Source organism: Apiospora kogelbergensis (genome assembly GCF_038363985.1).
Source record: "Apiospora kogelbergensis strain CBS 113332 chromosome Unknown utg000010l_segment0_segment0, whole genome shotgun sequence".
Taxonomy (NCBI): Eukaryota; Fungi; Ascomycota; class Sordariomycetes; order Amphisphaeriales; family Apiosporaceae; genus Apiospora; species Apiospora kogelbergensis.
The window spans coordinates 18,866-39,587 of NW_027117427.1; the positions used below are offsets into that span (position 1 = coordinate 18,866).

At 54.0% G+C, this 20,722-nt stretch overlaps 3 protein-coding genes across 3 annotated transcripts; 2 read left to right on the forward strand and 1 right to left on the reverse strand.

The window, feature by feature from the left end:
• Window positions 1-7,066: 7,066 nt before the first annotated feature.
• Window positions 7,067-8,674, reverse strand: PG998_014171 (fungal zn(2)-Cys(6) binuclear cluster domain-containing protein; the record flags this gene model as incomplete). The annotated part of the gene is made up of 3 exons (XM_066880987.1): window positions 7,067-7,097; window positions 7,177-7,990; window positions 8,137-8,674. 3 exons carry the CDS (start codon window positions 8,672-8,674, stop codon window positions 7,067-7,069), a joined length of 1,383 nt encoding a protein of 460 aa, XP_066723839.1.
• Window positions 8,675-11,881: 3,207 nt separating this feature from the next.
• PG998_014172 (uncharacterized protein) lies at window positions 11,882-12,852 on the forward strand (the record flags this gene model as incomplete). Its single annotated transcript, XM_066880988.1, has 3 exons — window positions 11,882-12,175; window positions 12,347-12,755; window positions 12,812-12,852. The coding sequence occupies 3 exons, from the start codon at window positions 11,882-11,884 to the stop codon at window positions 12,850-12,852; spliced, it is 744 nt and encodes a 247-aa protein (XP_066723840.1).
• A 6,225-nt stretch (window positions 12,853-19,077) lies between these two features.
• Window positions 19,078-20,259, forward strand: PG998_014173 (uncharacterized protein). Its single transcript, XM_066880989.1, has 4 exons — window positions 19,078-19,652; window positions 19,704-19,800; window positions 19,849-20,058; window positions 20,106-20,259. The coding sequence occupies exons 1-3, from the start codon at window positions 19,146-19,148 to the stop codon at window positions 19,941-19,943; spliced, it is 699 nt and encodes a 232-aa protein (XP_066723841.1). The 5' UTR covers window positions 19,078-19,145; the 3' UTR covers window positions 19,944-20,058; window positions 20,106-20,259.
• Window positions 20,260-20,722: the final 463 nt, after the last annotated feature.

A 20,722-nucleotide genomic window follows, 5' to 3' on the forward strand; every position in this document is an offset into this window, starting at 1 on the left:
AAACACGTCCTTGGAGCATGGGTCGTTCGGCTTGTGGGACAGCCGCAGAGGTGGTATGTAGTTTAGCAGTTGCTCTGTGTCTTGCATCTGGCTACAGCACGCTCAGGCTCTTTGTTGGCCCAGTTCGTTTCCTATCTGGATTGCATCTTGCGAACGGGGTATCTGCGTCACTTGTCTGGTCCGAGTGCCCCGACATTGGCTGCGCTGGGAGAAAGCCTGCAGTTATTAGGCCGCATCGGTAGGCAAGCGCTGGGTAGGCCATAGCAACCTGGCGGCATTCCGGCTGTCTTCTTGCATGACTCGTGCCGAGTCCTGTTCTCTCCCGACCGTAGGCAACCAACCAACAGCAGAGGCGGCAGGGTTCATTGCGCCAAGCGTAAGCTAGAATGCTGCCACGCCGAGCCTAGCCGGATAGTGGCATTCTGCTGAACGCGAAATTGCGGTCCGTGTAGTCGGAACCCAATCAGCGGCCATCACGGTCATGTCTGCATCCGGGGACGGTCAATCGTCGCTGCTGCGGGGTATGGCACTGCACTGGAAGAGAAAACCAACGAAGCGACTTCGAGCGTCGCCGCCCCGTACTCGATTGCTTATCGTCCGGGCTGTCATTGTTGTTATTTCGTCACAATGTTGGAGGCAAGAGAATGGAAGTCGCATTAGAGTTAACTGGACTACTCGGGCCGGCTTCTGCTCTGACCGACCCATTGGGGTGTGGAGCGACTGGTCTTGCGGCAGGGCTATCGTATGGGTCGCGACAAGTCTCACTAGCGAGCAATGGCCGGGGTAAATGGAGCACACAGAAGCCCCATCGTACCCATCGCCACTAGTCAATCAATGCAGGCGCTCGGATACTCTAGGAAACAAGTCGCAAGAAGTCGGCCATCATGGTGCATTCGGTAGGAAGTAGAAGGAGCCTACGAACATCGGAGCTAGTCTCCGCCATTCCGTCCAGCCAGCCATTTGTCCACCTGCCGTAACTACGCCAGAACAGCCGAGCAAACTGTTAGGAGTTATGCGACGTCTTCGTCGGGCGCTGCCACTAGGCCAAAGCCGACCGCCGGTTGGTATTGGGAGCAATTGCGTGGGTGGGCCCAAATGCTAAATTGGAACTCTTCCGTGGCTCGCAGAGCCTCCTGCGTTGGTCCTGTTGCATGGATAGCCGGACCATGGTAGTCGCTGGCCTTGCGCCCTCAGATTGAATCCTCCGCGTAGTATTATAGGCAATCCCCACTGCCTGCGTCTTGGAGGTCCAAACGCCGATAGGGTGCTTCCTGGCCATGCACGACCAGGTACGTTTACTATGTGACGGCCGTTCCGTTATGGCCTCCGTTGTGGCCTCGAAATGGTGGCGGTCGCGCCTCGAGGTTGTAGGGATTGCGGCCGGATACTGTTGGGGAATTCGAGTCACGAAGTCGACGTTGAGCGCATCGTGCGACAGCGGGCATATTCGCTGACTGGCAATGTGACGGTGGAGCAGTCTACTTATGGAAGACGAGTGAGGGGGTATCAGACAATGAGCGTAAAGTAGGTAAGCGTAGTGGCAGCAAGAGGAGATGGGAAGCGAAGGAGGGGAAAAGAGAGAGGCGGAACGAGGGGAAGTGGAAGGAGAGTGAGAGGGAGAGAACGAGAGGGAGAGAACGAGGGAACAAGAGAGGGGACGAGAGAGGGCGAGAGGGCGACGGGACGAGGGAACGAGAGAGACGAGAGAGACGAGGGAACGAGAGAGGGCGAAGGAATGGGCGAGAGGGGCGAGCGGAGCGAGAAAGGGAGCGAGAGGGAAGCAAGGGAGAAAAAGAGGAAAAAGAGAGGGAGGGACAAACATGGCCCAGGAGGCGAAGAGGGACATAGATGCAGGAATAGATCCTGGAGCCGTGACACTCGCAGAAGGGACCAGAAAACACTCCCCGAGAGGTGCATAGCCAGCTTTGGAGGAGAGTCACTCATGTCGCCGGTTGTGCCGTAGCGGTGGCTGGGATGGCAGTGGACGTCTGTAGAGGAGCCGAATTGCCAGACGGAAGACATGGGCAGGAACCACACACAGCATGTGCGTAGGGCCCACCTTGACATACCTTGGCCGTCGACACGACTATAAAGGCGATCTTCTCCAGCACAGTCAAGGTTTTTTTTCTTCTTCCTTTCCTTGTGCATCCTTTTGGATCACCCCCTTCCCTCCAGCGACTTACTACCTCCTGGGGTTGGGTTTGCCTTTCAGAGACTTACTACCTCCTGGGGTTGGCTCTGCCTTTCAGCGACTTATTACCTCCTGGGGCACCCTTCCTTTCAGCGACTTACTACCTCCTGGGGTTGGGTTTTTCGTTGGGCTCCGGCAGTCCGAGTCATCTCCTGCCGGATAATCCAACGGGCTCTGCCACTCATCCAGTCGAGCATCTCCTGCTGAGTGGTATCGAGCCCGGCTCTGGCGTCTGCGGTTCGAGTCATCTCCCGCCGCCTGTACCACCCAAATTTTCCTCCTACATTCAAACATCTCATGTACCGAGGTTTTTCCCTGCACCTGCTAGTGGCAGTGCGGCCAGCGAAGCCGGCCTCTGCGCCTGTACGTGGTGCTGGCTACGAACCTGCTCGCGCGGATCGGGCAGTCCCGACCCCGTAAGCAGAGCCAATGCAGAGACGCGAAGACTAGATGAATGGAATATATTGGCGAATACATACGTACATACATAGCACTTTGCCCTCTGCTTCGCCGTGCTTCTTGAATGGCAAATCGTCGTCGCCGCCCGTAGTTTTCCATGACCCTGCGCCCTGATTCCGCGCTCGTGCGGTCACTCGCTCTCGTATTGTAGCACGGACTGCATAGATCCATGTGGTTTGGCAGCACGTACTCGTCAAGGCGTACTGCGGTGGACATGCCGCCGCCGGAACCGCTCGTGCTCGTTCGCCAGTGCAATGTCTGCCTGTGTTCATGTGGGGTGGAAACGACTGCGGTTGGCTCTGAGCAGGCCGAAAAGTCGTATTGACGCACACCAGAATGGAAGTCCACCAGAATGGACGCACCCTAGAACTGGTCCACGACGATGCGAGACCTTGCTGCTTCGCCTCTCCAAGGGTATGAACATACTCCCGCGCTCTTTCCGGTCCTTGGTCATAATGTCGCCTATGCAATTCTGCAGGCATCTAGACTGGCTCAGGAATGGGCCAGTCAGTGGCGCGCCGAAACCATCCAGCGTCTAAATCGGCGAGCCAGAACCAGCACCGAAAGGGCTGTTCACGCGCGGGGCGGAAGCGCTGCTGGAGCCGTTCAGGTGTGGGAAGCAGTGCTCATCCAGAACCGGATCCCAGCCCCGGTCGATCTCGTTCTGCTGATCTGGCGCTCGACTGAGGACCATAGGATGGAATGCCTCTGAGTCAGAATCCACGCCAGAACACGGCGGTACGTCCCACGCGTAGAGTCCGGACTGACGGCAGCTGCAGATGAGCCGCTTGCTCACGAATAGGCCAAAGATCCGAAATCACACGCTGTCGGCCGCTTTCGGTGCAGGCTCACTTCGACCCTCCGCCACGTCTGCTCCGAGTCGGATGCTGCTAATCGGCTCCTGCATGGCTATGCTTCACAAGTCGTACTTTGTCCAGAACGTCGCCTCTGCCCATACGTGTAGGCTATGGATCAGTACTTCCCAATTGGAAAGCCCAACTCCGCGCCTGACAGCCCAGCCACCAAACCGTGCTGGGCTCGCATCCATGCTTGCTGCTTCATTACAGCACCGCACGAATCGGGCCACAGAAATACCAGTTTTGGGGCCAAGGCTCTCAGTGAGTTGCATATTCCATTATCCTTCGCCCACCTTGCTCTCCTTCACCTGTAACTTCCTCTATTCATCCGTCACTTCCATCCACGCCGACATGCTCCCTTCGCAGCGATACGGTGCACAGCGTCCGCGCCACCCACGGCAGGGCCGACCATCAGCAGGCCACGCCACCACCGCGCACGCATCTGCACCCGCACCTGCGTCTGCGCCCAAGACTGTCGCTCCTACTGCCACGCAGCTCCAGCCTTCGAACCAACAACCACTGTCCTTTCCAGACGTTCCCAACTTCTTCGATGACCAAGAAGGCTACGACTCGGGCCCCTTCAGCTCCCCGCCACCGTAGGTCCCTCCACATCCAGTCCGCGCGTTGTACTGAAAACGAAGAACGTCGGGCGACACCCAAGAACTGCTGGACAAGGTGAATGAGCTGCTGGGAAAAGGCCAACGCCGTCCAGTCCGAGCTGGCCCACCACAACGAAAAGTAAGTCTATCCCCGCCCTCGTACGGCAGAGCTCTCCTACTCACGCACGCCTACGTCTCGCCAGATTCACCACTTTGTAGGTCTCCACCGCCGTCGCAACGACGCGCTTATCTGACCACAGTGCCCGGACAGCACACAGAAGGTCGAACAGCTGTAAGTCACCGTGTGTTCAGTCTGGCGCAGATCGTCAACTGACATCGAATACAGGTTCCTGCAGCAAATCCAAAGGCTCACGGGATGGTTGTCGCAGGTGAAAGCCCTGTTGGAGCGATTCGTCCCCGTGGCCGACGCCGACCCCTTGGGCGACACCTTTTTCGATCAGGTATAAGGGTTGTGACAGTGGGTGCCGGAGTGGATTGGGTAGCATCGTTGGCCTCAAGGAGTCAATGTATGCCGGCGTGCCACGTACAGTGAACCTGGGATACTCCAGGACTACATAGGAGTACGACCGGATGCATTTCGGCTGCCCTCGAATATTGGGAGCAGTCGTAAGGACTGGTCTAGCCCAAGCAAGAGAAAAAGAGCTTTCCCTAATCCATGCGACAGTATTGCATATATGTCAAAAATTGGATACTTGAAGACTACGGTTACAAGGCCCATTTTGTCATGGCTCTGAATCATCGCCACTCCTAGTTCTCTTGTATGTGCTGTCGGCTCCCGTTCCACTTCACTGGTCGAGCGGATGCGGATTCGCTCCTCAGCCTCTGCGCAACTTGGTCGGGTTGCTTACAGCTGCCACGGTATACGCTGACTTCCAGGAAACCCCGCTATTCCTGGCTGGCAGGCAGAGACGACACTGACGCCGAGAAGGTACGAAGCAGTGAGTAGGACAAGGTCGGGTACGGTACAGTAATCTTGAAGCGGCCTGCGTATTTGCTCATGGTGGCTCGGTTACACTGCGAGTCAACCAAGCGACTACAGAGGCTACAGAGACTACAGAGACTACAGAGACTACAGCGACAGCTGTCGTCACCCAAGTCTGACCTCCGCCAAGGTCATTAGATTCAGATAGACCGCTCCGAACGACTTCGAGTGTGACGGCCCTCTGACAGTGGCAGTCAATCAACTTGATTATAGGTAAGCACGAAAGCAGGGAAAAAGCTGACTTGACACATGCCCGCTTAGTCTGTCGATAAGTGTGGTCTTCGGGACCCCCAATCCTTGGCAGCTCGACGGATTGGGTTGCCATTCCTGACGTCTTGGATGGCAGCAGCTACATCGTCTTCAGTTTACTGAGCCATTCAATACTATTATATATGCTCATTTAACTTTAAGGCTCAGTATTATTTAAAGCTACCTTCTCTTAACAACTTTCGCATCGTTTCAAGCAGCTCCATAACCAACAGACCACGAAACCAACCCGCTCTGGGGAACAACTGCAGCTACGGTCCTTCTCAACCCCCAACGTCCTACCCCACACAACTTCAGTCCCTCATTGTCTTGCTGAAAAGTCTCTCGAAGTCACAAAACATAGAGAGGACAGACCAATCTTGGTTCCCGCCATGGTACAGCCCACCCCTGCGCCCGGTTATACTCAGCGTAGGGAAAGAAGAGGCAGCGAAGAGACATCGTGAACTCCTCCGAACGATCCCGCAGCACGCAGCCGTCACCTACACGGATGGCTCCTTCGACGCCCGAGGGAAGCCAACGAGGTCCGCAGCGGGCCTCTGTTCCTTCGCCCCGCACACGAGAGCAGCCAAATGCTACTCCTGGAATCTGGGCCCAGGCCTTCGGATTGCGGATGCAGAGCTCATATGCATACACAAAGCCCTGCGAATTGCCCGATCGTGGAACGCTCCCTGCTACATCTTTACCGACAGCCAGGTCGCGCTCCGGCAGACGCAAGGAACTAGCTATCTGGCCAGGCAAGTGAACAGCATTGCAGAATCTCTCCAACATCCTGTCCAGCTCCATTGGTGTCCGGCACACTGTGGGATCCGGGGCAACGAGATTGCCGACAAGCTAGCGAAGAAGGGGCTTCAGAAGCCCCTCCCACGACACGACCGGCAAGACCAGCTCGTATCCCTCAGCTGGCTGAAGAGCCAGATCCACCAAAAGGTGAAAGAAAGATGGAAGCAGCTGTGGGGCCTCGAAGAACAGAATGAAGACCATGGCCGGCGCGTTCACGGCCTGGGGAAACAGTACCGACTGCTGAATAGAAAGCCGCCGAAGTTTGCGATGAAGCCCTTCGACTACTCTGGATTCTCTCGGAGTGTCACGTCCGCGTATATCCAATTACGTACAGGCATAGGACACATAGCAACTTACCTACGTCTCATAGGGAAAACCGACTCAGACGTCTGTAGGTATTGCGGCAGAACGAGGCAGACGACAACGCATCTCCTCCTCTACTGTCGGCACTTCAGCAGGCAGCGACAGCATTTACAGAGGCAGCTCATGGGGCTCCCTCTCACGACTAGCGTTCTTTTCACTACCATGCGTGGAAAGGGGGCTCTGCTCTCGTTTCTACGGGAAACAAAGCTTCCCTTTTGTTAACTACACTAGAAAGGCTGAACATGGACAGCAAGTTGAGCGATGGAATTTCTGGATCTGGACTCTCCTGGCTTGAAAGGAGTAAGCCCTCATCAGGGCTAGGTTTGTCATAATGTCTGTCATAGCTAGATAGCTGCATACGGACAATAAACTTGATTCAAAAAAAAAAAAAAAAAAAAAAAAAGCAACTCCATAATATACCGCTGTCCTGCTTTCCAACCCTCCTCGTCACCTACCTGGAACCCCTCGTACCCCAACATCTGCCGCAGTAACTCTGCTGTCCCCGCCCTCCTAAACAGAACCTTGCTCGTCGTTTCCTGCTGCCGTCTCATGCTACTCCCGTGGCGATTGTGTGGCTGCTGGCGATGGTGGGGACAGCTGTGGCTGTCCTCCCCACAGCCAGGCTCCTCATGCTCGTCCGATTTGACAGAATCCCACGCATCCTCGACTCGCTCAATCATATGTGATAGCATTTCTGTCTGGATGCGCATCCTCAGCGCCTGCTGCACGGCGTTGCTACTGCTGCTACCCCCGTGGTAGCTGTGGCATGCAGTGGTTGCCGCGCTACCGCTGCTGCTTTTGCCTGAAGAGCTGCCGGCGATCGTCGACCCTGTACTACCCTGTCGCGATTGAATGTGACGGTACTGGTCTTTGGATCGGAGAGAGTGCAGCGCTTGGGTCAAGACATTGCGGTAGATTACCACGAGGCCGACATAGCAGGTTAGGAAAGAGACGATGATGGGCAGATCGACAGCGGAACAGGATGTGGGCGGGGGAGGCGGGGCCGATGAAGAAAAGGTGCTGCTGTTCCTGCGGCTTCCCAAGAAGGTCAGGTTGGAAAGGGACGTAGATGTCGCCGAGTGCTGGTGATGGAGTCCGGACGGAATGGCATCGCAAGCGCTGCATGCCTGTGTCGATGATACGGATACGTAGGTTGCAGGGTTGTGGCCACGGTTGGTGCCAGCGCACGCAATGGCTAAAACCCGCATCAGCTTGATCAGCCTCTCCGTCGCGACGTGTAGCTTGTGTACGAAACTACCCTTGTCATCGCAGCGGTCACCACCTTGGGGGTGCATCAGGCTGGTTGTGGCGTAGCTGCCGGAGAGCAGGTGCTCTACGTCGGCCCCGCTCAGGTGGTGCAGCTCGCCGAAGATTGTCATGTGTAGACTTTGAAGTCGCTTTCGGCAGTCGTCGTGCATGGCGTCGGCCAAGGAAGATGAGTCTGGTTCGGCAGAGAGCGCCGTCGAAGGCGCTGGGGTTTGTAAGAGAAAAGGGATTGGCCGCTGCTTGTGTTGTTGCTTTTGTTGCTCTGGAGGGGCGTCGGATCGTCGCTGAACAGTGTCAAGTCCAAGCCTTCGAGGTCGCTGTGTCGGACACTTTTGGGCGGTGCTAGCTTACCATCTTCGGCGGCAATACTCTGCATCCAAGGAGCAGCAGTACCCGCCAGTGCCGATGTTGGCGACACAGCAGGGAACCAGCCCCCGGTGAAGTCACCTGTTCCGAAGTCGAAGCTGCCGAAATTGAACAGCGAGGCCTCATCTGTACTGGGTACGGACGCGCCACTGGGACCAAATGAAGTGGCTGGATCAGGTGATACGGCGACGTCATTCGGAAAGGCTGTTGGGAATACCTTGTCTGCTGATATAGTCCTCTCATGGGGTTCTCCATCCTCGGCGTGCACCCCTTTTCGCTTTGCACCTCGTTTGTTGCTATTGTCTGTGTTGCTGCTGTTGCTGCTGTTGTTGGAAGAAATCTGACACAGCACTTGGGCTTTCATACACCTCTTGCATGGCGGCGGCGATGATTCAGCCGCCCCATTGATCGAGCCCGCGTCATCTCGCTCACATTTGAGCTTATGTTGGTGACAGCGATCGCATGCCAAGCGGCGAGACTGCGCCGGCAGGCTGAGACCACTATTGTCTACTGCCGGTGACATCCCTTGGTGAGACGGACTGTTTCTTTCTTTTCCTGGTACAGAGGCTTGGGTGGCAGTTACAACTATACATCACTCGGGATGACTACCGATTGCCTTAAATCTACTTACATTGTCCGCCAAGACCAGTGGGGATCAGAGGACATTGTGAAATACCCTGATGTTGCTATACCTGTATTCCGTTGGAAAATACTGCGTTCTAATATCAATGCATCATGCTTATCGCGGTGCTTGGTGGCTGCAGGCGCCTAGACACGGAAGATGCAAGCGTATGGTACGAGTCCAATGATTGAGGGGTGACTGTTAATATTTGCAGAGTGCATGACGAGATACTCCAGCGCCATTCGCGATGACTAACGCCTCTTAGGCGAGAGCGGCACCCGACTTGTCGATCTGGGATCGATGCGACTAGTGTCCGCAGGTAGCAAGCCTGCCTGCTTGTGCTCATGCTAGGCAAGATGAAAAGGGAATGTAGCCACTGGGGTGTACACCCTTCGATGAGGCGAGGCTTTACTGTTCGGAACAGCAACGGTCTGGCAGCTTCGACTCAGCCAGCCACCGAGCCCGTATACCGTTCCTTCGGGGGTCACGCAGAGCCGAGTTAATGCGTGATTCGGTTTGCTGGGCTGGCCGGTTGATCCGGTATGCATAGAAAAGCAGAGTAGAGTCGTCCGCAAGTCCTCAGCCAGCCCTGCAAACAACCCGCCAGCCCTCGCAGCCTCCTGCCGCCCCCGCAGGCCGCTAGCTCCCGTCTGCATGTCGGGGCCACCCGCTGCTTATCTCCCTCCTCCTTGCTTTTTAGAGGTGGAGCTGACACCCATAGTGATAGTGGTAGTTTCGGCTGGCTGTCGATTACGACATCTGCATGCATCGTCACGACATGATCGCAATATGGGGCTCATCTCCTTAATCCGACTGGTGTTTTTAGGAATTGGTGGAGTCTCTGAGCAAGCTGATTTCAAGGCCATGCCCCGAATGCCGGCTTCCTTTCTTCGGAGTGATAGCGCTGTGTCTTCTGCATGTGAATTGGATTGTATATTGTATCCCCTTGTTCCCTTGACGGCTGTTGAGCAGCCCCCTTCTCTTTCCGTACAATACGGATCAGGTATAATTTAGCGTCATTGGCCCATAATAAATGGGAACACCGTATTGGTGATCCGTGCACGGCCACTGGCCAATTCGGTCTTAAGGCCTTCGAGTCAGCACTAACACCTCCTACTTTAGGTTAGTGCCTCAGATACTGCTCAGTAATGAGGTGTACGAGCACAGACCCACCATGCCACCTCCAGCTGCCTTGATTTGGGTTGGGGCCTATGAACCTGGCTGCCACTGCATGTACATGGTTGGTTGAGCGTCTTGATGTCCGCCGCTGCTTTCTTTCTTCTTTCTTTTTCGCATTCTCTTGCTCTACCGGAACAATAATGAAATGCAACAGAACGAGGAGTTAGATTGCTCTCTCCCCTGTTCCAAGTTTTCTTAAGTTCTCCTGCGGTCAAAACCATTGTTCGTGGACCTACTCTGGACTTGAATGAACGGCGGAAGCCAACACCCCGCCTATTTGTTTCCGCAGGCCTGTAGGGCTGATCCGTCTATTTTCCCATAATTGCCCGCACGCCTGTTGGCCCTACTGTCGGAGCGTCTCGGAGTCACAGCTGACTAGCGCAGCTCTCCAGACGTAAAATAAAAAAATAAAACAAACCTACTGTTGGAGCGCAGCGTCAGAAGAGTAGCAATGGCGCACTAGCGCTACTACTGTAGTAGACCAGCCGATTCCCTGTAGGACCAACTTCCAAATATTCTCCACTTCGCAAAAGCTTATCCTCGTCAACACACACACACACACACACAATTTATTAACGCCCGGGCGGCTAAGCCGAAAGGGCAACTATCGCTAATCTATAGTACAATCTTAAATCGCTTACTTATCACCCAAAGCCCTTACTGTACCTGCTCCGTTTCCAGTTGGTCACTCCCTTCCCGTCATTACGTTCCTGTTCGGGATCCCGTGTTAGTAGTATTTTCTAGCAGGCCAGCTTGAAGGCCCTTCTCCAAGTGTCCAGCATCCTATCCTCGGCAGCTGAAGCGGCGCCTGCAGTCTGAGGCACGGGACAGTTAGTGTTGGGAAAATAGGTTAGTAGATCGCCTTAAGGGGTATCCCTTTGGGTTGATTGGTGTGCGTCGAGTCGGCCCGTGGCCATGGCATATCGTATCGTTGTTCGGACGGCCTCCATATCGGGAGACCAGAACCTGCCGTCCGATGGTGACTTGCCACCTAAGTAAAAGGACAAGTTGCTCCTGTGGGTGTTTGTACACTGTAGCATCTCCGTCCGGTAGGCTGTCCATCTGCTGCAGCGGAAGAGGAAGTGTTCCACTGTCTCTCTCGCGCATCCGCAGTCGCACTGGTCGGTCGGTGCCGCTTTGATCTGATATAGGTATTCGTTCAACCTCGGTCTTTCTACCCTCTTCTTTATTCGTTTCGATCGTCGTACGCCGTTGTATATCCCAGTTTTGAGTTCCCGTTGACGGATTCGTGCGGACCGGCGGAGTGTGTGAGGTCTGCGTGGCGATTTCCAACGATGTGCAGCTCTGTGCCGTTTCCGATTCTGCTCGGATTCTTCGTAGAGGCCGTCCTGGGTCTGATTCTGGATCCATTTCGCAAGCTCATCCGCATCCCGCTCATGCTTTCGGATCTCAGCAACCTGGACATCTTATTCGAAGCTCTGCAGAGGCTGGATTGCGTAACACTCGTGGTCGTTTATTTCGGTGGGCCATGTTGGTAGATTCTTATACCGCGTTGGGCCTCTTACAAGGCACCCCAGCCTGAATCGCAGCGTATACCACCTATAACCACCAACCACGAGGGCTCAGAATATAGCACCAACCAACCAATCGTCGTTAGGTGGTTGGTTTGGTTGGTTGAAAACACTGGGCAAGGCCCCTTTCCCGGCTGCATATTCTCATCGAGGCTAGACGACCTCCTCTATCCTTAATAAAGGCCTCATTATATGCGTACACCAATCTGGCTCGAGTATGAGGCCTGCATAATCCCCTGCCCTGCAGGACTCCGCTGTCTAAGCCACATAAGCACCCGCCGAGTATAAGTAGAGCACTGTCTCCTCTAGTCTGTTCCGTGTTGTTGGGACATCTTTCCCCTTGAAGTTTACAGGCAATCTTCCCCTACCAAGCTCGCCAGTCCACACGAAGCTGACCATGGATCACTGCTTACTACCACACGATATTTTCACCGTCATCGCACGCCAGGGCGACGAAGACGCAGTACGGGGGCTGTTGCTTACTTGCCGCGATTTGTACGAGTTACTCGTTCCGCTATTCTATAGGCGAGCTGTCCAAGACTACCCGCATCTATGTGAGAGGATCGTCACAGCAATTCGCTTCGATGTTGACGAAGAAGCGATCATTCGCTCCCTCAAGAGGGCTGAACGAGCCAGCGCAAGGTTCGACTTGTTTGAAGAGACAGATATTGAAGACCCCAGCCCGACGTTTGTGCGTTCAGGCTGGCCAACTCGTGCTTTGAACCACCAGTCGATCTATTGTTCGCTGATGGGGCTCGCTGCTTTTTTCGGCTATCAGGAGGTGATCTCCTTCCTACACCAACAGGGCCTTTCTGTCGATGCAGTCGATACCACTAGGGCTGCAGGCACTAAACTACACTAGTCGCCGCCTTTGTTTATTGCGCTTGCAAGAGGACATCACCAAGCGGCAAAGCGCCTGCTCAGCCTAGGAGCGTCCCCAGCCCAAAGCCAAGAAGCCGTGGACCAACGAACGGCCCTTCATCTTGCCGCTGCCTTGCCCTACCCCGATATTATCGAACGCATTGTGCAGATGGGTGCAGCTATCAACAGCAGAGACGAAAACGGTGATACCGCTTTAGTATATGCCGTTGCATCACGCACATCGACCAGGGAGATCATTGCGTTGCTCGCCAAGCTAGGTGCGGACGTCAACCATATGACTTCCTTTCGAGGACTAGATACCAGTCTTCTAGGCTTGGCTTGCGCGCTAGAGCATTGGGAGCTGGCGGACGAGCTCCTAGACTGTGAGGCTGACGCCAATGGCGGTACCCGTGAGTGGCAAATTCGGCCTTTGGAGGTAGCATGTGGCGTATGGGTGCCCGAACAGACGACCCAGGCTCGTCAGTCACGCCGCGCGCTCGTGACTAAGCTCCTTCAGCATGGGGCCAACCCTAATATACAGAGGGGTTACAACAGCTCTGGGCCATCGTTGCTGGCCTGGCTTATGGGGAACGGATCCGAATGGGAAGCTGAGTGTCTACTCCACTGTTCCCAGATCAACATTGAGCAGGTGGATGGTTTGGGCATGACGCCTATTGCGCATGCTCTTTCCACGCACCATGGTAGACCAGCGCTCGCAAAGCTGCTGCTCGACAAAGGAGCGCAGCCTTCAGATTTCGAACTTGAGGATATTCGGCTTGTCGCTCAGAGAGTTCGCAAGGGAGTTCGCAAGGACAGGCGCAATAGAGAGACGCTATTGAGACAATATCCCAACATCCAGGAACTTTGTGCACTGCTTCTCGAATACTACACAAACCGTTCGCTGGAAGGGCATCATCATCATGCCACGATAACTTGGCTTCGCCAATTCTGTGTGAGAATGGCTGAATGGTCGCTATTCGACGATACCCGTTCAGCCCGCGCATGGTTGTCGATGCCCGCACGGCAGCCGAGCTCTGTCGCTCCCCAGATCAGCCCACTGATGGTGTTGGCAGAGTCGGCCGAGATGGAAAGTCGCGAGGGAAGTCATGGCAAGCGAGAGGCAAGCCAGGTATTTTATGCTGAGAACAAACGGCAGAGATATGCATGGCTACGCAGCACTTGACGATCTCGACAAGCTAGCACGGAATGTGCTACGTAGTATGGGGGACCTGCCGTAGAATTGTTGGTAGAATATCGGAAATGAAGCTTTACTACCTGTATTGATGGTTGATTATTTTGACTGTGACCATTTGTTGGGAGATACCTCTCCTCACTTCTCTGCAAGTCTACCAGACTCCAGATGTATCTAGATTCTTCTATAGACACTCTGTCCACTTCTGACTAGGTCTATAAAGACCTAGCCTGCAACCAGGCTTCAGTGGTGGAAGGCCAAGGCATTTAGACAATACACTCCTTCACCCCTCCTACACCATTGCATGGAAGTCATTGTCGCTCGGCCCACGTGCCAAAAGCGCATGAAGCTTGGAGGTGGAAGAAGCAGGTTAAGGGGGTGGCGCTCGTCAGCCACAGGAAAACGCGGCTGTGCCATGTGGGGGCGGACTACCGGTTCAACTACAAGCAAAGCTCAAAACAGCAACAAATGCCATGATCAACTTCTTATCCGACATATCGACGGAATTGAGTAGGCACGAAAAAGGCGATTCTTCGTATCGCACTGGCAACCCCCGCATAACGTACGCGGACGACCGACGACCGACAATACAAGCTGCAATCCAGCACAGCATGGTAGCGAGCACAATGGGGGCGGGGACAAGCTCGCAACTTGAGCACGGCAGCATGACGACAGTGACTACCAAGAATACCAGTTGAGGTGACCGTCACTTCTGTGTTACAAGAGAGACGACAGCACATCGACCATGATTGATATTCACTGTTTCGAACGACCGTCGAACCCGAAACAAGCACGCCGGCACACAGCGACTCCCTATGGCCCAATCCACTGATACCCAATATCCTCTTGCGAAGCCTTACACCTGATCGAAAAAGGTGTCGTCCAAGGGATCGGCGTCGACCACGGGGACGAATCGCTCCAACAGGGCTTTCACCTGCGACAACCATCCCGTGAGCCTTTGGATTTGCTGCAGGAACCTGTATTCGATGTCAGTTGACGATCTGCGCCAGACTGAACACACGGTGACTTACAGCTGTTCGACCTTCTGTGTGCTGTCCGGGCACTGTGGTCAGATAAGCGCGTCGTTGCGACGGCGGTGGAGACCTACAAAGTGGTGAATCTGGCGAGACGTAGGCGTGCGTGAGTAGGGAGAGCTCTGCCGTACGAGGGCGGGGATAGACTTACTTTTCGTTGTGGTGGGCCAGCTCGGACTGGACGGCGTTGGCCTTTTCCAGCAGCTCATTCACCTTGTCCAGCAGTTCTTGGGTGTCGCCCGACGTTCTTCGTTTTCAGTACAACGCGCGGACTGGATGTGGAGGGACCTACGGTGGCGGGGAGCTGAAGGGGCCCGAGTCGTAGCCTTCTTGGTCATCGAAGAAGTTGGGAACGTCTGGAAAGGACAGTGGTTGTTGGTTCGGAGGCTGGAGCTGCGTGGCAGTAGGAGCGACAGTCTTGGGCGCAGACGCAGGTGCGGGTGCAGATGCGTGCGCGGTGGTGGCGTGGCCTGCTGATGGTCGGCCCTGCCGTGGGTGGCGCGGACGCTGTGCACCGTATCGCTGCGAAGGGATCATGCCGGCGTGGATGGAAGCGACAGATAAATAGAAGAGATTACAGGTGGAGGAGAACTGATCCTTAACTTACACCTGTGGGTAGAGGCTAAGTTCTGGACGAATCATGACTTGTTAAGTATGGCCATACGTGGGAGAGCGAGTTGGCAGCATCCGACTCCGAGCAGACGTGGCGGACCGAAATGAGCCTGCAACGAAAGCGGCCAGCAGTATCGGTTCCTTGGCTTACTCGTGAGCAAGCGGCTCATCTGCAGCTGCCGTCAGTTCCGGACTCTACGCGTGGGACGTAGCACCGTGTTCTGGCGTGGATTCTGACTCAGGCGTTATCCGTCCTACGGTCCTGCACTCGAGAAGCAGATCAGCAGAACCAGGGGCTAGGATCAAGTTCTGGATTGGCTGCTCCCACCCCGAAGTGCTCCACCAGCGCATCCGCCCCGCGCGTGAACAGCCCTTTCGGTGCTGGTTCTCGCTCGCCCATCTAGATGCTGGATGGTTTCGGCGCGCCACTGACTGCCCATGGCTCGCTAGTAAGACTTGTCGCGACCTATAAGATAGCCCTGCAGTAAGACCAGTCGCCCCGCACCCAAATGGGCCGGTCAGAGCTGGAGCCGGCCCAGTTAACTCTAATGCAACTTCCGTTCTCTTACCTCCAAGATAGTGACGAAATAACAACAATGACAGCGCGGATGATGAACAGTCGAAGGGAGGGCGAACATACAGTAGTGACATCAAATCAGGAACGATTGTTCCTATCAAACGTGTTTCTGATCCAGTGCAGAGGATCACCGCCATCTCTATCAGGAAATGGAGCCCTGAGAGGTCCGAAAGTCGAGCGGCGGCTTGGAGGCGAAGGGCCTCTGACTCTTGAGGGCTGTGGCAAAGACGGATCCATAGATGGAGAGATCGAGCTATGCCCCTGCGAACCGCTTCGTTCATCGGAATGGCCCCCGGCATCCCTAACTGAGTCAATTAAGGACTCCAGTCGGTCCCACGGGCTTTGACGTAAAGTCGACCCGCATCACTTGAACGCGGCGTCGGGGACAGCCCTGCCTCCAAACCTGGTGCTGCCTCGGTCCTCTGAGACTGGCCTGCCCGCTCCCCCTCGACCGAGGCTCTGCAGATCGGGCAGGTGTTGTGCTCCTTAAGCCACAATTTAACACATTCATCATGGAACCAGTGCTTACACGGTAACACGACGACTTCATCACCCAGGCCTACATCGTCAATGCAGACTGTACACTTCCCTTTGGCTTCAGGTCCCAGCATCCCCTCATCTAGCTTTTTCCTGGGTAGCCTGGATATCGTCTCGTGGGATGCAGGAGGCGCGGCGTTCGACTGGGGATAATCCTCCATAAGACTTGTGATGATACGATCCAAGGCCTCCAGGGAGTGGATTACATCACCGTGGACAGCATTCGGGTTGGTCGAAAGCAGATGGTGTAGAATAGCAGAGAGGTCCATTCCAACATTGCCTGGACTGCTAATACCACCCGGGAAACCCAGACCGTCAAGTCCTTCTTGGGTACCCAAGCATGTGATTGGAAGGTTGGGGACCGGGGGAACAGACGGCGCGTGTCTGAATATATCTGCAAAGGCCCTGTGAGTTCTATCAGCGCAGGTTGACATGAGACACCAAAGTAACCCTAAGATCCAGGATTGCAGCATGAAGAGGTATCGTACAATTGAGAAGGATCATCTGGCGGGCCAATGTTGGCACCAGGTCGGTATGTCCGACAGCTGCCACTGATTATGGTGAAGCTTCTCGCCCCAGAGTGTCCCGACTGAAATCTGGCTGTGCAGACTTGCGGATCTGCTACACTCTCTCCGTCCCTTCAAGGATGGGCTGGGGACCGTTCCGACGGATTGCACCTGGCCCGTTGATGGTGCCCAATAGTTGCTGAGACCTTCTTATGGCATGCCCGCTGCTGTCTGGCCTAGCATGTTCTGGAACGCGGGGGCCTTGCCTGCCTAGAGACCAGTAGATTGAGCGGTGTCTAAAGCCAACACTTGATACATGCTGCGTATACCCTTCATTTTCATCTCATCATGATCTGACTCAGCGCCGCGGAGGTTGAATCGGTGGGAGGGATGAGTGGACCTAAATCAGGTACATCACCGTGCTCTTCTCTAGGACCATTGTCTGGAACAATCTGGCAGGATATCCGTTAGCTTTGAAGTAACCCGATGCCCGGAAAGCATACATATTATTTCGGTGGCACCGCGTGCTGCCGAAACATCAAAATGCCGAGCCTCTGTCGGAGCGTTGGGCGCCATGACCTGCTACCTCTCGTCTGTGGCCGGCCTAGCCTAGGGAATAATGTATTAATGATGCGAGGGTTCGGTCCAGTTGTTACGAACCCTGTTGTGGCGTGCGGACATCCAACCGAATGATGCCCTCGTCTCGATTCCTTTGCTGTTGTTGGCCGTGGTAAGGTGGCTTGTTACTCTGTGCGCAATTGAGTCAAATTAGGTAATACTCGTTTTTCATGCTTGTTGTCGTAAGGTAGACTTCAATAGAAGCAGACCATGCCTAGGACAGGACTTGAAACGATATGATGGTATCTTTCAATGTAATCATTCCAAGCTAGCAACCCAGTTCAGGACTGGCATGCAACTGGCTAAGGCGCGACAAACGAGAGCACTAGGGTTGCGATGATTCAGAACCATGACAAAAGAGGCCTTGTTCGTAATCTCCAATTATACCATTTTTGACCTATTCGCAATGAAACCAGAATTATCCAGTAATATTATATGGTACTGCCTTTTTGCTGCTTAAGCTCGAAGAGTCTCACAGGCTGTTCCCAGCCTGAATAATGTTGACCCTTACCGTGAAGCAAAATGGGAACGGTCGCGCAAGTGGCATTGAGAGACGGAATGGACGCCGGACGGACAGCTTGTGATGCAGCCCATACCTGTTCTGGTGCGCAGGACCAAAGCCTGATGTTGCCCCCGCTCCGCTTGTACCGTTCCTGACTAGATCGCTGGTGGCCTCAGAGCCAATCATCCAGCAGGGTATTCTCTTTTCGCTGAATCCGCCGAGAGCTCGAAGATCCTCGGGCGCTCACAGCCTGCAGACCTGTTGGCCTACTGGAGTGCAGAGTCGGAAAGTAGCAATGACAACCAGCGGGCCAGGTCTAGAACCCACTGTTATTAGCGTAGAGCCGGTTCGCAAGCTCGCGTCATTTTAGGACCAACTGCACACCTCCTGAACTGCGCAAGGACTTCTCCTCAAGACACACCGAGGAGAATCTGGGCCCGAGATCCATCTTGCCAACATGGGTTCTGGAACCAGATCAGCAGCTCCCCTGACGACGCTCGCCCAGCTCGAGCTCGTCATGGCTGACTTTCTTTCTCCAATACCCATATCGAAAGACCTGAAGCTACTACTACTGTATTGAGTTACTGTACAGTACTGTGCTATTGGCCGTGCCTCAGACTGCATGCGCCGCTTCAGCTGCCGAGGATAGGATGCTGGACACTTGAAGAAGGGCCTTCAAGCTGGCCTGCCCGGAAACACTACAGTACCAACACGGGATCCCGAACAGGAACGTGCTGACGGTAATGGTGACCAGCTAAAACGGGGCACGCAGGGCTTTAATTGACAAGGAAGCAACTCAAAAATGTACCGTAGATTAGCGTCAGTTGCCCTTTGGCCTCGCCGCCCGGGCGTTAATAAGTTGTCTGTGTGTGTCTGTATTACTGTCAAATCCAGGTCCAGTGTCCGGATTTTAATTAAGGGTTCTTGCCAATGAGGTAATGCGGAGTATCTGCACAGCAAACAATGGCCAAATTCTGTCGCAACACCGGTTGTACTCAAAAACGACCGTTACGCGCTGTACAGATACCCCGCGCTACCTAGTTGCTATTGTCCTGCTTAAATACAGATCTTTGGGCTGGGGCACGAAGAAATCTCCGTTTTCTGTGGCCTCTAACCCTTCTGCGTCGTGCATCAGGACGAGTGCCAGAATTGTTGATGTCATAAATACTGTGTGAGAGGACTGAATCACGCACACCAATATTACGGCTTGTTCACTGCTGCCATGGAGCCCCTGGACGATTCCTACAAGCGCCATACTCAAATTACGGATTTGACACCACAAGAACTTGGTCTTTCGAAAGCGCCGCAAGGCACTGGCAAAAATGCAAGGGTTATTAAGCGAAAGGTTCGCCCGAGCCGTCGCTTACAAGCTGTAAAAATGGCTACACCTAAAAAGCAAGACGAATCTCTGATCTTGAAATACGAATCCCCACTGCACCACTACAAGATGTCATTCAAAATGGAGCTCGGTGGTCTCATCACATATGGCGTTAGAAAGCAGCCGCCATTTACTAGCGCTCATATCCAGGAGTTTCCAGCTTCTCGAATAGTTGAAGTGCTTCACTGGTATCGGAACCTTCGCCACAAAAGCCTAGCCGAGGCCCAAGAAGCTTTCTCTGCGGGTGAGATCCTTTACATTGTACTGGAAGAAACGGCAGTTACTCTAGAAGGTATAATTCGATGTCCGGCGTATCCTGATGTTGACCAACTGAGCGTGATTCTAAGCATGGTACAGATCCTTGTTTGGTGTGTCTAAGTGGGCTTAACTGACTGATGGCAGGTCCTGGGCGGGCTTTCATTCCTGGAGCGGCAGCATTTCTTCACCAATCTTGATTGCAGTTTGGTTCTGTTGAGCAATGTCGGAGATTTGAAGATCGGTAAGCTAATATCTTCTACGTTGTTGACGTGTACCTAACTTCGCGTAGGACTTCATAAACCTACCCAGGGAATATCGGTATCTGAAGGAACCCTTGCGAAATGCGCAATTGGCCAGAACTATCACGAGCAGACTGATGTATAAGACCACAACCAGCCAATCTCACCATGCCAGCAATGCACGTTGGTCAGTGAACTGTGAGGCGAGTGGTTTTTATTTAGCTTTGAAAGATGCGAAATCCAGTACGGAGTTACTACAGGTAATAGCGTTCATCGAAATTCTATCTACAAAAACTAACTGATGTAGCAACAATTCCTCGCCAGACAACGCCCGAAGGAAACATTAAAAGATCTCATTCGCCTAGCGCAAGTCAGTGTGCCATACAATTACCAGATAGCAAGTTGTCCAGTTTAGAATGCTCAATTTAGCAGAAGACCAACGTGCCTTCTACTACTTTATATCTAGTTGTCCTTAACGTAGACCCGACAGTTGCCCACATCCCACGGCGTCATAGCTCCCCATGATGGTTCACTCTGGTTGATATTCTAACTCTTGTATCCTGATACCATGTTCGACATACGGCCTGGTGGCATGTCTTAAATCATCTCTGAGCTTTCGGATGCCCGAAACTATCCCAAAATCAGCTATCAGACGCATGAGCGTATTGTTATCCTTACCTAAAATAAGCACATTTCCCGTTTCTTGTTTGAATTCTGACAGGACCCTCTCGGATCGTGTAAGATTGTTTCCTTCCCTGACTTGGGTAAAATGCCCCTCAAACTCTTGCCTGAGGAGATGTTCGAAATCTGGCGACCCTCGGAAAAGAGTAGCGCGGTGACCCCAAGGCACCTCCATCATCCCATTCTCGTGGTATATCGATATGGATAGGATCTACCAATTAGTCTTTGGACCTTAGCCAGGCG

Bases quoted from the DNA above. Each gene is read 5' to 3' on its own strand.
- PG998_014173 (XM_066880989.1), top strand. From the start codon at position 19,146: ATGGAGCCCCTGGACGATTCCTACAAGCGCCATACTCAAATTACGGAT. The intron at 19,653-19,703 runs GTACAGATCCTT...GACTGATGGCAG, and splicing joins TGAGCGTGATTCTAAGCATG to GTCCTGGGCGGGCTTTCATT. The intron at 19,801-19,848 runs GTAAGCTAATAT...AACTTCGCGTAG, and splicing joins TGTCGGAGATTTGAAGATCG to GACTTCATAAACCTACCCAG.